The sequence below is a fragment of the Xenopus tropicalis genome, chromosome 5 (genome assembly GCF_000004195.4).
Source record: "Xenopus tropicalis strain Nigerian chromosome 5, UCB_Xtro_10.0, whole genome shotgun sequence".
In the NCBI taxonomy this organism is placed as follows: Eukaryota; Metazoa; Chordata; class Amphibia; order Anura; family Pipidae; genus Xenopus; species Xenopus tropicalis.
The window spans coordinates 113,017,489-113,031,225 of record NC_030681.2 but is presented as its reverse complement, the minus strand read 5'-3'; the positions used below and the strand labels follow the sequence as shown (position 1 = coordinate 113,031,225).

The 13,737-nt window shown below is 36.5% G+C and overlaps 1 protein-coding gene across 1 annotated transcript in view; it reads right to left on the bottom strand.

Moving 5' to 3' along the window:
- zbbx (zinc finger, B-box domain containing) overlaps positions 1-13,737 on the bottom strand; it is a 65,448-nt gene that overhangs the window by 46,448 nt on the left and 5,263 nt on the right. The window contains exons 2-7 of the mRNA XM_002931565.5: positions 6,440-6,548; positions 4,560-4,673; positions 3,906-3,978; positions 3,519-3,567; positions 1,998-2,107; positions 86-181 (exon numbers count right to left, since the gene is read on the bottom strand). Coding sequence (XP_002931611.2) covers positions 86-181; positions 1,998-2,107; positions 3,519-3,567; positions 3,906-3,978; positions 4,560-4,673; positions 6,440-6,504 — 507 coding nt within the window. The 5' untranslated portion in view covers positions 6,505-6,548. The remainder of the gene's footprint in view (positions 1-85; positions 182-1,997; positions 2,108-3,518; positions 3,568-3,905; positions 3,979-4,559; positions 4,674-6,439; positions 6,549-13,737) is intronic.

Below are 13,737 nucleotides of genomic sequence, written 5' to 3'. Positions count from 1 at the left end.
GTATTAAAGCGTCGCTCTGCAACTGCATTTCTATGTTCTTATATTTTTTAACATTTACAGAGAACATGCACAAATAATGCATTACCTGAATAGGCCTAGTTCTGTGTAGTTTTAATGCCCCCTTCTGATGGATTTTCGCATAACAGGCAGGACAATAATCTTCTCCACACTCCAAGCACATCTTCACGGAAAATCATTGAGTACAACAGAAAATAAATTACATGCATTAAGGAAACTAGTAAAAGTAATTTTTTTCCCTTTTTCAAGCCTTATTGCAGCAATGTATGAAAATACAAGTAAAATCTGTGTGTGTAACATAAAAAATGTGAAAGGAAAAGAATAATAAGACTTCTGTTTATGGAGAAATAATATAATATACAGGTATGGGATCCCTTATCCGGAAACCTGTTATCTAGAAAGTTCCAAATTATGGAAAGCCCATCTCCTATAGACCCCATTATAAGCAAATAATTCAAATTTTGAAAAATGATTTCCTTTTTCTCTGTAATAATAAAACAGTACCTTGTAATTGATCCCAGCTATAGATATAATTAATTCTTATTGGAGGCAAAACAAGCCTATTGGGCTTATTCAATATTGAAATGATTTTTAGCAGACTTAAGATCCCTTATCCGGAAAACCCCAGGTCCCATACCTGTATATATATCATAGAAGCATTATACAAGCTATTAACTGTCTGTGTATGCATTCTTGCAGTATATATAAAATAGGAAATTGACTTGCTTAAATAATAAGCTCAATAGTATATTATTAAACTTTCCTTATTACTTTAAAATTAACTTTAAAATGCCATTTCCCTGTGTGCTACAATGAAAGTGTTGAAAGTAGTCTGATAGTAGAGATACCACAGCACTTTTGAGATCTTGAGACGGGTCCGAGTATGTGACTGAAACACTGATATAGCACTAATAAAAACAGTATAATAATATTATTTTTCAAAGTCCGGGGAGTGCTGTGGTATCTCTACTTGTTTGTACTTCACCCATTCACCCGGTTAGCACCCAGACAGTAGGATGTTTTTGGAGTGTGCTATATATTTATATATACCAGATTATCTGTAATATTGCTTTATGAAAAAACAGACATAATAGTGGAAAGGTAATAATGAGAAACTATCTCTGAATGCATCATGGCTTTTCACAAAGCATTACTCAGATTTAATGGTGCCTAATGTTCTCCAGGAGTAATAAACAAGTCTCATTTCCTGCTTTTATTCCTTAACTGTGGGGTTTCTCTGGGAAGGCTCCAGCACGGCCTACTTATTTTATCTATTCCTCTGCGTGGTGATTAGGAGAATCATGACTCCATTTGCATAAACCATAAGCTCTAAGGACTTATATAAACCATTTTAGGGCACATTCTGCCATTCATTTACCTACTTGAAAATATTTAGATTTCATTGATCTTCTCAATGTCTAAGAAATCAAACTCTTTTCCCGTTTAATACATTATTCTTGTTATTATCTACATTACATCCCCTTCCAGAGTCAGCATTTCTGCCTGAAATCCATCTGTCATAGTACGCTCAATGATTGTCTTCATTTACTAGCTAATTCATTCTGAATAGCATACCAAGGTCCAGAATATAAAACAAAAGTGGCCTTGGAAAACTTCCTGTGGCAATTTCTTAATTCCCTAAGTGTATCATCTTCAATAATAAATACAAACATTAAAACAAATCAATCTGGATCATTTCCACTCATTATGGTAATGTAATGACAAAATAAGCAATGCAGTAGTGTAGGCATCAACTAAACTAATTCTGTGTCAATCACAATAAAAGCATTCTTAAATTTTCACATTATACAAGCCAATGACAGGAAGTATCCCTACACAGTTACCCCAAAGAGGCCTTACTTACATAAGAATATAATTAATTAACACCTGCCATTAACTTCCAAGTAATTATTGTTACATTATGTGACTCACTTTGTGTTGCCTGCAGTACAGATTTGACAAAAATTCAGTTTGCTTACCAGTAACGCACTCTTTGCTTCACATTGTCCACAGGCTTTCCCTTTCACTTTAGGCCTATCAGGGCCGATAACATTATCCATTTTCGAGTCTACCTTCTGCATCTCAGGCTCTGCAGAAATAAAAATAAAGTTCTAAGTATTTACTGGTGTAATGAGCAATAACAATAACAAAATGTATAGTACTATTAAAGAATAAGTAATTTTTTTTATTTTAAAATCACTAAAAAGACTCTACTCTAAAAGAGGCAATTACAGCAACAAAGAGAGAAACTGCTTTATATTAGTACTCTTTGGGAATAAAATGTTGGAAAGGCAGGGTGTGTGGATACTTTCAACCATATGATATCTGTTATACTTAAAATATAAGTAAGACCTTAAATATATATAAATATAGATATATAGATATATATATATATATATAGCCTCTATTCTTGTGGGAAGGCTTTCCACTAGATTTTGGAACACTATTGTGGGATTTGCTTTCATTTAGCCAGAAGGCTTGGCACTGATGCTGGGGACCAGGCCTGGCTTGCAGTTGGTATTCCAATTTATCCCACAGTGTTTAGTTGCTGTGAAAGGACAATCAGGTTCTTCCATTCCCGTCTGTGCAATCCCTTGCTTTGTGCATGGGGGGAAAAGAATGTAATTGTACTCTGTAGCCTTACATAAAAATATACCCTGCTTTTTGATATAAACTCATTTAGTTAGTAGAAAAGGTGCATAAACACTATCTGAACTACTAAAAATAAATATATATACATATTTTTTTTTGCACAGACATTCCTGATTCCTCAGACTGAAAGGATATGATACTCCACAAACCACTTGCTAACTTCCCTTAGCCTGACAATATAATGTACCCCACTTCCTCAACTTGTGCAGTGATAGATTCTGTGGCTTGAAGTTACTCTGCTCTCCATAGTGGAAGATGGTGACATTTTCTAGAAAGCAGAGAAGTCCCAGAATCCACCCCTTCACAATGGAACAAAGTCAGACAGGGGTTGGATCACTCTGTGAGACTGAAGTAGAGGTGGGTGGGGAGTTAGTCCCTGCAGCACAAGCAGACTATCATGGTTTTCTTTACTCTGTGGTATAGTGGAAATTTGTGTAAAAAATACATTTATATATATTTTTGGAATTTAAGATAACATTTATTCATCTACATTCTTCAATTAATCTCACACTCTCTATAAATAGTTCATGCGCTGACATCGCTGACACAGTTAATGTGCGGAGTTGTTCATCATATACCACACAAACATGTAGAGAAATGGTGCTTTTTGTGGAGAAATGAAACACAGGATATTGAACTTTATTTAGAGCACCAAACAATTAATAGCTAAAACAATAATAACAGAGCTCTACAGGAAATATTGCGCTACGGGATAAGGTTCTTGTTGAAAATAAAACTCATCAGTAGTCTCATGTGATAGGAACTAGGTACCATGATAAGAACCAACATGTTAAATAACTACATTGCTATTATTTGGTGATAGTTGAAAATATTCTTAATAAGGTTACCTGGCATTGAATCTTTTAGGATTTTCAGTTTTATTCTTCCAGAGGAAACCTAAAATATACAAACAATCACTATAGCGTCTGAACACATGCTGCTTGACTACAGACTGGTAGTTACAAAGCAAGCTGAATCCTGTCTAACTGCATTATATATGAAACAAGCATTTGGGAATGATTTGATTATGGGACAACACAAAGCAAAAATTCAGACATGATTATCATTTATTAATATAAACTTTTTACTTTTATAGGGATGCAGATTAATATTGAAGAGCCTATTTATTTATAGAGATATAAGCGATATGTCCAACATGATTTACATTTTAGCACTGTATTGCTGCATTTTCTGGAGACCACTAAGAAACACACCAATAGCCAATAGTGATGTACCTTTACCATATTCTCTTTATCCTGACTTTGGTTACCAGCTTGGCCAGACTTCCAGTGATAGCCTTTTGATTGCCTGTAATAAAGAATGTATGGCAGATGTGCTTTATTTTTATTTAACGTACCATTCTGTAAAAAATATTGTGCATAGAATAGTACAGAGATTTTCTTGGGAAATTCTCATCTCCTGAATCATAAGAGAAATGCAAAGTTTTTTATTTTGCTTATAAAATAGGATATAAAGCTCACCTAAGCATTTATGGCTGCAATGGGTGAATAATGCTTCTCCAAAACTGTTACAGCTCTAACTCTTACAAAGGGCTTTATACATGTAGCATAAATGAACAGATGTTTTCTGCAATTATCATTATTCCCTACACTTTGCCTTTAAAAGACAACTTACATGGAACACAGAACCTTTAAATAAAAAGGTATACTTTATATTTAACAACTTAAAACAAACTGCCTACAACAACAGTCATTTTGTTTTGGAAAGTGACGTTTCTAAACCAAACACTGTACTATTCCTTATAGTTACTCCTGTTGTGCTGCCAATGCGATCTGCAAACAATGTGTAGCGGTGGTTTGTACAATTTCATTTGAATTGTAAAAATATCTCAATAAAGTTGACCACAGTCTTTACGAATTCTAACTTACACTCGTTCTTCTTTCTCCTTGCTCATGCTTTCTAGTAGTTGCTTCAGCTTCTCTTCCATGTCCTGATTTTGCATCTCAAGCTGCATATTTTCCACACGTAGTTCCTGTATATTCCTAAACAAAAATGACATTGTGCAATGCCTTTCTTTCTATAGTTAGCTAGAAACAGAACATTTGTTACAAATGATTGCTGTAATTCAGACTCTTTTTTACCACTAGGTCAGGACACAAAAACAAACAGCCATACTATTGAGCATGGATCATAATGACCCTCTTTAATAAACTGAAACCTGCTTTTATTTTGAAACAGACAGGAGTAATTAAATGTAAAACTAAAATCTTGCAGTTATTATTTTTAACTTCATTTACTTTTTTTAATCTTTAAATGTTCTCAGATATATATGTTTAGGATCTCAGTCGGAGCTCTTAAAGGTAAGATTTCTGTCATCCAAAATGAACCTATGTCCTAGGACTATTCTTGAAAATGCCAATTTGGCAGTACAGATGCTTAAAGGGGAAGGAAAGGCTAAGTCACTTGGGGGTGCTAAAATGTTAAGCACCCCCAAGTGATTTGAATCGCTTACCCTATTAGGAGAGAACTGCACCAGCCCGGGGCACCTGGGGCGATTCGCTTCCTCCTTCCGCCTTCCTTTCCCCTAGACTCCGAATCCAGCGCATGCGCAGTAGAGTGAAAAAGCCGACTTCTCTGTTAAAGTTCGGCTTTTCACTCTACTGCGCATGCAGCGAGAGAGGAAGGAGGAAGCGATCGCTGCTACTGGCTGGTGCTGGTGCTGTTTTCTCCATACAGGGGCACCAGCCCGGGGTAGAAGGTAAGCGATCTAAGTCACTTGGGGGTGCCTAACATTTTGGCACCCCCAAGTGACTTAGCCTTTCCTTCTTCTTTAAAGGGATGGTTCACCTTTCATTTTTTATTTTGTATAGTTTTTGAATTATTTGCCTTCTTCTTCTGCCTGTTTCCAGGTTTTGAATTATTTGCCTTCTTCTTCTGCCTGTTTCCAGCTTTTATATGGGGTTCACTGACCCCAGCAGCCAAAAAAAACTATTGCTCTGTGTGGCTACAATTTTATTGTTATTGTTACTTTTTATTACTTAACTTTCTATTCAGGCCCTCTCCTATTTATATACCAGTCTTTCATTCAAATCACTCCCTGGTTGCTTAAGTAATTTGAACCCTAGCAACCAGATAACTGCTGAAATTCCAAACTAAAGAGTTTTTGAACAAAAACTGAAATTACAAAAAACCCAAAAACACAAATAATAAAAAATTGAGACTGACTGCAGATTGTCTTAGAATATCACTCTTTACATCACACTATGGGGCACATTCATCAAAGTACGAATTCGAATCACGAAATGGGAAAAATTCGGATTAAATACGATCATTTCTGATGATCGGAAATGTCACGAAAATGCTTACAAAAAAATTGTAATAGTCAAGATAATATCATAATGGCGTTCCGAAAGTCATGAAATTTTTGTATCCGAACGATCGTAAATGGTGGGAAAACCTTTCTGACTTTGATCCTTCTGTGCATGTTTTTGGAAGCCTCCCATAGGACTTAATGGCACTCTGCAGCTCCAACCTAGCCCAAGGAAAGTCACGATAACGAAGCTTTAGTGAAACTTTCGTACTCGTTGCAGCTAATACGATTTTGTTGTGCAAATTGTCGTAAAGTATGAAAAGGCAGCACAAATGTCCGAAAAAGTCAAAAAAAAAAAAACGCACAGTTTGAAACATCAGAAAAAAATACTCATTTTTTTATTCAGACTCCACCGTACTTTGATAAATGTGCCCCTAAAAATTAACACAAACTTAAACAACCTATTGTACAGTAGTAACCATCATGCTTTCAACTTACTTGGCTTTCAACTTGACAGAATTCCCACTTTTTGCAGCTGTAACTACTACAAAGTCTGTATTCATGATGTCTTTTAATTAACCCTTCTTTGCAAAATAGGTAATCCTTCCTGCAGATAAAAAATACATGGTACAGAAACAGTTTGTTATGTTTTTTCCTATTGTGTTTTCCACACAATAGTCTCTAAATTCTCAGTTAAAATAACACAAATATGGATTAAAAAAGGATTAAAAATTCTGACAGGCATACAGTCCTAAGTTATTATTGTTATCCTTTATTTATGAACCAGAGACACACTACACAGCTCTTAAAAGAGAATATACATCATTCACATTAAAATAATTATTTTTATTTTGTGTTTCATTAAATATTAATAAAAGAATGTATAGCATCATAACATTCCTGATTCAAGGCTGTTCTTAACTTTGGAAAAAGTGCTCCTAATATTGCTTGGTGATCACCCTGACCTACTGAGAGACATTGATGTCTTCTCCCAAAGCTACTCCACCCCATCAATCCAAAGTTTGTCAGAAAATTTTGCAATGTTATATTATATATAGCATACAATTTTAAAGGAATCACTATAAGTGCAAACAATTGAAAGATAGCATAAAACGGTGTCGTTATTACACTGAACTAAACACAAAAAAATACATTCTGTTTCAAAATTTCTCTTAAAGGACTTGGAAGTTTATAGTGACATTCCAATAATAAAGAAAAAAAAATGCATGCAAATAATTTAGTTTTAAGTACCATTACTATTCAATGTGACCAGGGTTTGTTCAGCTTGGTGCATTAATGTCTTAACCAATAAAGAAGTATGCAAAGGTTGTTTTGAAGGCAAAACTGACATTTTTAAATACATTTCAGAGCTTAAAAATGTCAGGTGCTGAAACCCTTAGATGCAGACAAAGTAAAATTGTTCCCTTTAAACAGATTGCTGACACATGAAAGGAAAAATATTCAAAAAACGAATGTTTCATATGAAATTATAGTTTCTGCTTAATATTATGTTAAAATCAAGTTACAGATTTGCAGCAGACTTCCTATGCCCAACTGCATTTTAGGCTGCTAAGTATTTATTAACTATGTAAATACAACATGTTTTGGACAGGCGTGCTCTTGATCATGTGTATGAAAAAGGCATGTAATAGGGTCTTCTAAACCAGGGGTTCCCAAACACCTGCCCACAGACCAGTGAGGGGCGGTGGGCTGTGTTGCAACAGGCCACCTCTGACCCCCATAGTTGTTCACAGAGGCTTGACTCGACGATGCGCATAGTGCTGTATATGACACAACAACACACACACATCCCGTGCATAGCACAGCGATGGCGCATCATTGGTATCAAACAGTGATTGTCTGCGTGGTCTGCTAATTGCCGCCCCAGGTAATTGAAATGCATGCCCCACATTGGTCTGTGGAAAAATTTTCTTAACTGTAAACCGGTCCATTGTGCAAAAAAGTTTGTTGAGCACCATTGAGTCCTATAGAAGGCTTCCAAAGCCAGACATGACTTTCAGAATGCAATTGCGGTATTTTCGTACGAACGATAAAAGCATTTTCGAAACATTTTAGAACTTCAGAAATTATCGTGGTTACTCCGAATTTATACCATATCTATTTTAAGCCCAGAAAAAAATGGGATCTTAGTAAATGTGCCCCTAAAAGTGACAATGTAAAAATAAGTCTGAATACAGTTCCTGAGTGACAATAGGATGGTCATAGAAACAGTTCACTGGTAAATGTCCAAGATTCAGTATAGTTTATGATCATAAAATCAGTTCAATCAAGTCCATAACTAGGTCCTACACTTTGCAATAAATACCATGACAATGCACTCTAATGATTTTTGAACATACTCAAACACTCCTGTTAAAGGGAAACTATACCCCAAAACAATGTAGGTCTCTATAAAAATATATTGCATAAGCAAGCTCATACATAAATCCCTGCTTCATCTAAATAAACCATTTTCATAAAAATATAGTTTTTAGTAGTATGTGCTATTAGGTACTTCTAAATAGAAAATTGCCATTTTTAGAATTAAGGGCTACCTCCTGGATTCACAGAACACACAAAAAAATTCAAGGCACATACATGCTAGGTCACATCAGCCAATTAATGGACAGAGTTCTGCCTTTTACTTCCTCACTACTTTCTGTTACAGTTAGAATTTCATTATTTCTGGTTATATGATCTTTAAAGGAGCACATAGCCCATCACTAAGTGCTAGATCAAGGAAAAGGATGTAAAAGGGCAATATTTAACAATATATATACCCTAAATATTAGGGTAATAGATGACATGGCAATTTATAGCATTTTGTTAGCCAAATGCTTTGTAGCTTTGTGGGATTATGCATAAATACACAGTTAAAACATGCATTTGCTCTAAAACTTTCTGTTACAGTTAGAACTGCATTATTTCCTGCCAGGTGATCTCTGAGGGAGCACACAGATGATCCCAAAATGGTTGCTCAAGGTAAACAGGCCCGGATTTGTAGGCGGAATTTAGGGGCAGCACGCCAGCTGGCCCAGAAAACTTCGTCCTGTCCCCAGTGCTCTGAATGCAAGCTAAATAGATGCACATGTGCGCGATCCTGGGAAGGGGGGTTGGGGAGAATGGGGGCAGCCCTTAGGCGCCGTCATTACAAATCCAGCATTGAAGGTAAAGAATATAAAAGGGCAATATTACATAATATGATATAAACTGTAATAATCTGTTGGTTAAGTATTCATCCTGAAGGCATAGTTTCCCTTTAAGGACAAATTAAAAAAAGATTCTTCGGTTCTGTACAGCTCTTCTTAGAACAGTTTAGTAGCAGGGTTGGGCTGGGGGGGCACCAGGAAAAACACGGTGGGCTAATGCCCCCGCCAACCGAGGCCTGCTCCCCCCCGCCAGTAACTGAAGGCACTGGCACTCCCCATAGTAACTACAAGGAGGAAGGGGAGGGGGTGACATGGGATTGAGGAGCTCATGACTGGGGTACGGGTAAATATACCTATTTAACTACTGTATTTAAAGACCACAAAACAAGTAAAACCAATGCACAAAACACACTTTATTGAGTCAAATACTAACCAAAGATGTACTGAAAGATGCAACAAAGATATTATCATCTTTAAATAGTTTTGAGTCTAATACTCCTTAAAGGAGAAGGAAAGGTAAAAACTAAGTAAGCTTTATCAGTAAATACAGCCATAAGCACTCACAGAAACGCTGCACTGAGTTCTCTGTCAAAAGATTTCTTGTGTCTGCTTTCCTCTGCCAGAGACACGCAGCCCTCTCTCCTGCTCCCCCCCCCCTCAAGAACGCTAAGAACTCACTTCCCCCCCCTTAGGAATGTGGATCTGAGCCAATCAGCAGGAAGCTTCCTCATAGTCTAACTAACTGAGCATGTACAGGGGCCTTGGTCTCGGTGCAGGAGCGAGGCATTATGGGAACTTTCTTTACACAGCTCAGCTTTTTTTCTTCCTGTTTGGCTTCTGATCATCTGAACAGGTGAAATATGGGGAAACTTAAGAGCACTATTGAGAGAACTGAAGGTATGCCTGCAGCTTGAGATTAACTCTTTATTAGCCTTTCCTTCTCCTTTAAAGCAAATTCTAAATACATTGGCCTCTTTTTTTCCATCCTAACATTTATGTAACAAAAAAGTAATAATACAACCACCTCTGTTAGTTACAGCTAAAGTCATAATGGTACTTTGAGGAATGTTAACATAAAAGGTGTAAGCTTAACAGCCTAACACTCTCTATTTGCCCTGTGTTTTTATTAATCAACATCTCCTGCCATTGGATGCTAGTTATTAGCTCTGCTTTAGGATTCTTAAGTAGCCATTAGGTGGAATCCGTGTGGTTTTTATTTTTTGTTCATTATAAATTAGAGTTTCTGGAAATAAAGTATATAACTACCACAACTCAACTTTTTTCAAAAGAGTTTTTAAGACCCTTTCCTGCTACCATTTGCACACACTTCTTAATGTCAGATGATCCTTTTTAGTAGAACACTCTCAGTAGGAGTTTCTTCATAAATGTGCATTATTTTTCTGGTTCTATCTCATGTCACTGCTATTTATTATATATAAGAAATGTTCCATGACCGAAATTGGCTGGTTTCTTTAACCAAAGACCCATTAAAAACTGCACAATTAAAGAAGAAAAGTCACAATCGCTGGGGGAGGGGGGCTGCCAATAGTTAGGCACCCCAAGTGATTGTATTCACTTACCTGATACCCTGGGCAGGTGCTGCTGTTAGCACAAAACTGCCCCGGCCCCAGGTTCTTCCAGCAAGAGCCACGGAGCAATCCTCTTCCTGCTTCTTCTTTTTTCGTATTGGTGCACATGCAAAGCAGAGTGAAAAGTCAAACTTTTAACAAAAAAGCCATTCTTTTTACTACTGCTTTGGGTCAGGATAGCGAAGAAAACAGAAGCAGGAAAAATAGGACTGCTCTGTGGTGCTCACTGTAAAAACCCAGGCCCAGTGAATTTTTTTTGTTTGCTAACAGAAGCACACTGGGGGTGCCTAACTTTTGGCGTCCCCAGCAATTGTGACTTTCCTTTTCCTTTTAGAAAATGAAACGACTGAATTTTCTTTATATTTAAGTCAGAATTGTGAAAATTTAGAGCATGGACCAGTAGATAAGGTCTTAGGATGTCAATAATGACGCTTTAGTCTCATGAGAACCTAACCACGTAGTGGGACTATAACTATTAATTCAGAAATAATAATTTGAAGATTTTAAAAACAAATGTATGTGTTGCTGAGAAAGGCCCCTCAGCTATATAGAAGGCAAATGTATATAATTTAGCTGATGTTTCTCAGCACAGTAGTGTAACAGACACCCTTGAGTGCTAAAACTACCGTGAAAAAAATGTGTTTTTGTTCCCATTCGTAGTACACAGGTCCTTGGCATGATCACTAATGACTAGTGCTTAGTATATGGAGCCCCATGGTGCAATCACGATCAATGCCTGGTATCCTTGACATTTTCATTAGCTAAGAAAGTGTCTAACCAGTCTAACCACACTAACATTTAAAAGAAACTATGCTGAACAGCATTTAAAAGATAATAGAAAAATGTAATCATGTTATGGCACAGAAACGCTGGTGGTTTATATATATAATAAGGTAAGCTATATTTCCTAAATAAGATCACAAATCTAAAATCTTGCTTAATAGTTTTAATAGGGTGCAACATACTTTGAACTTTGAGAAGCCAGAAAGCAAACTGCTATACATTACATAAACTGTTGTTTAGAATAGTTTTGAAATGCCACTGTAGCGGTTTCTAAAGGAGGTATACATAATGCATGAATGTCAAATATAATCAGTTTTTGAAGATCTTGGCATCAACCCGACTTCTGAAGGTCAATGGTCTTGAAGAGTTGCTTTAAAGTCAGATTTTATATCAAAGCGACTTCATGCTTTCAAATCATATAGAAATGTAACAAAGGCTTTATGTCGAAGTAAGCAGAAAGTCAAATTGATTTAGCTAATCTGAAATCATTTTGATCATTCTAAGACATGGCAGACCATTTGTCTTCTTGGTTTTACCAGTTTTCTTTACAATGACATATTTCAGGGGTCATAGCCTCTGTTTAATAACCATGAGGGTTCTGCCATAATCAATATGAAAAATTGTAGTCTAACTACAACTCTCCCACTGAAGAATGCTTGTTTATTAAACAAAGATTTGTTTTTGTTTGAATTACTAAATTCCTAAATGAAAGTATAACAGCAGTATAATGTCTAATTACAGACCACACTACATTCAAATAAAGGGTTTTATTAAAGGGTTTAGGGAGGACCAGGGCTTAGTTCAAACAGATCAGGCGTGGCAGTTGGCTGGGTGGAGTCGCTGTCTGGGCAAAAATGTGGCAAATTTTAATATAGAAATGTTGGTAGCAATAAAACACAAAATACAGTCAATGTTTTTGTTTAATTTCTTATTATGTAAACCTATAAAACATTTACAGTAGATACATTTGAGGCAGAAATGAGGCAGGGGAACCCTGGAGTTTCCACCACTTAGATTTACAGATGGGAGTATGAACCAGGCCCAGACTGGATTTTGGCAAATGCTAGAAGGGAGGCTGTAAGATGCCACAGCCAGTCACTATAAAGGGGACCTGAGGTAGGTTGTTTGGGCTTCTGTGTACTTGAAATGCCAGGACCTATTTTGAATCCCAGTCCAGACTTGGAATGGCCTGAGTAAGCCTCTATAATAGAGGAGGTGGAGAGGACACCAGGACCAGCCCATTGCAGATGGTGGTTAAATGGAAAGAAAACATGGCAATGATTATGACCTATGTATCTTGGTACAAATTGGTACTATTAACAAAATAAATGGTAGATGGAGGACCTTAAAGAGAAAGTTCAGCAGTAAGGAGGTGCCAAACATTTTGCACCCACCAGTGATTACACCTTAATTTCTCCTGTACCGTTTACAGTTGATGTTAGACAAGCAGTAAGTGTAACGATTTACAGTGCATTTACTGGATCTTATTTGCATTCATCACTTTGAAAAAACTGATAATTTTAATAAACAGGAAAACAGAACTATATCTTGCAAAAATAATCCTTGTTGACCCTATAGAAATGATGGAATTTATAAGTGTTCTGTTCCAGAAGTAGGACAACATAAGCTGCCAGATCAATGCAAATATCCCATTACATTCATGTGGTAAAGTCATGTAGAAGAGGGGATTAGTTTTAGCCCTGCAACCAAATAAGAATAAAACTTTAATGAATTCCCTCACAGACAGCAAAGCAATCAAGACAGAATGCAGCTTTCTAGCAACAATAACTCCAGGCCCCGTTTCACTGGAGACTTTATTGCACTACAATTTATGTCTAGCAATAAAAAGCAGTTAAAAGTTGTGGTAGACATTTTGGTCCTGGATAAAGGCCAAGTTAGTAGGAGGAGTTGACATCTCATGAAGGACTTGATCTCCTGAAAGTTAGTAAACTAGAGAAACTATGCATTATTGAACTAGATGGAAGCATTTGAAGAACTTGTACAAGTTATTTAATAATTTATTTACAACTCTCCTGTTTACAAGATTTTAAAACTGGCTACATTTCCTAGCACGTATCAATGTATCAGTTTGAGTTAGCTACATTATTGCTACGGTTGGCTGCTGGGCACAGGCAGGGTTGGCTCACAGTGGCTACTAGCTTGTCTACCTATAGTCTTTCTGAAGTGTTTCCTTTGCAATTGATATCAGTAAGTCACATTCTCACAAATACTGCTCTGAAATTGCTGCCTTCAGTGTAAACAGCATGTATCTCAG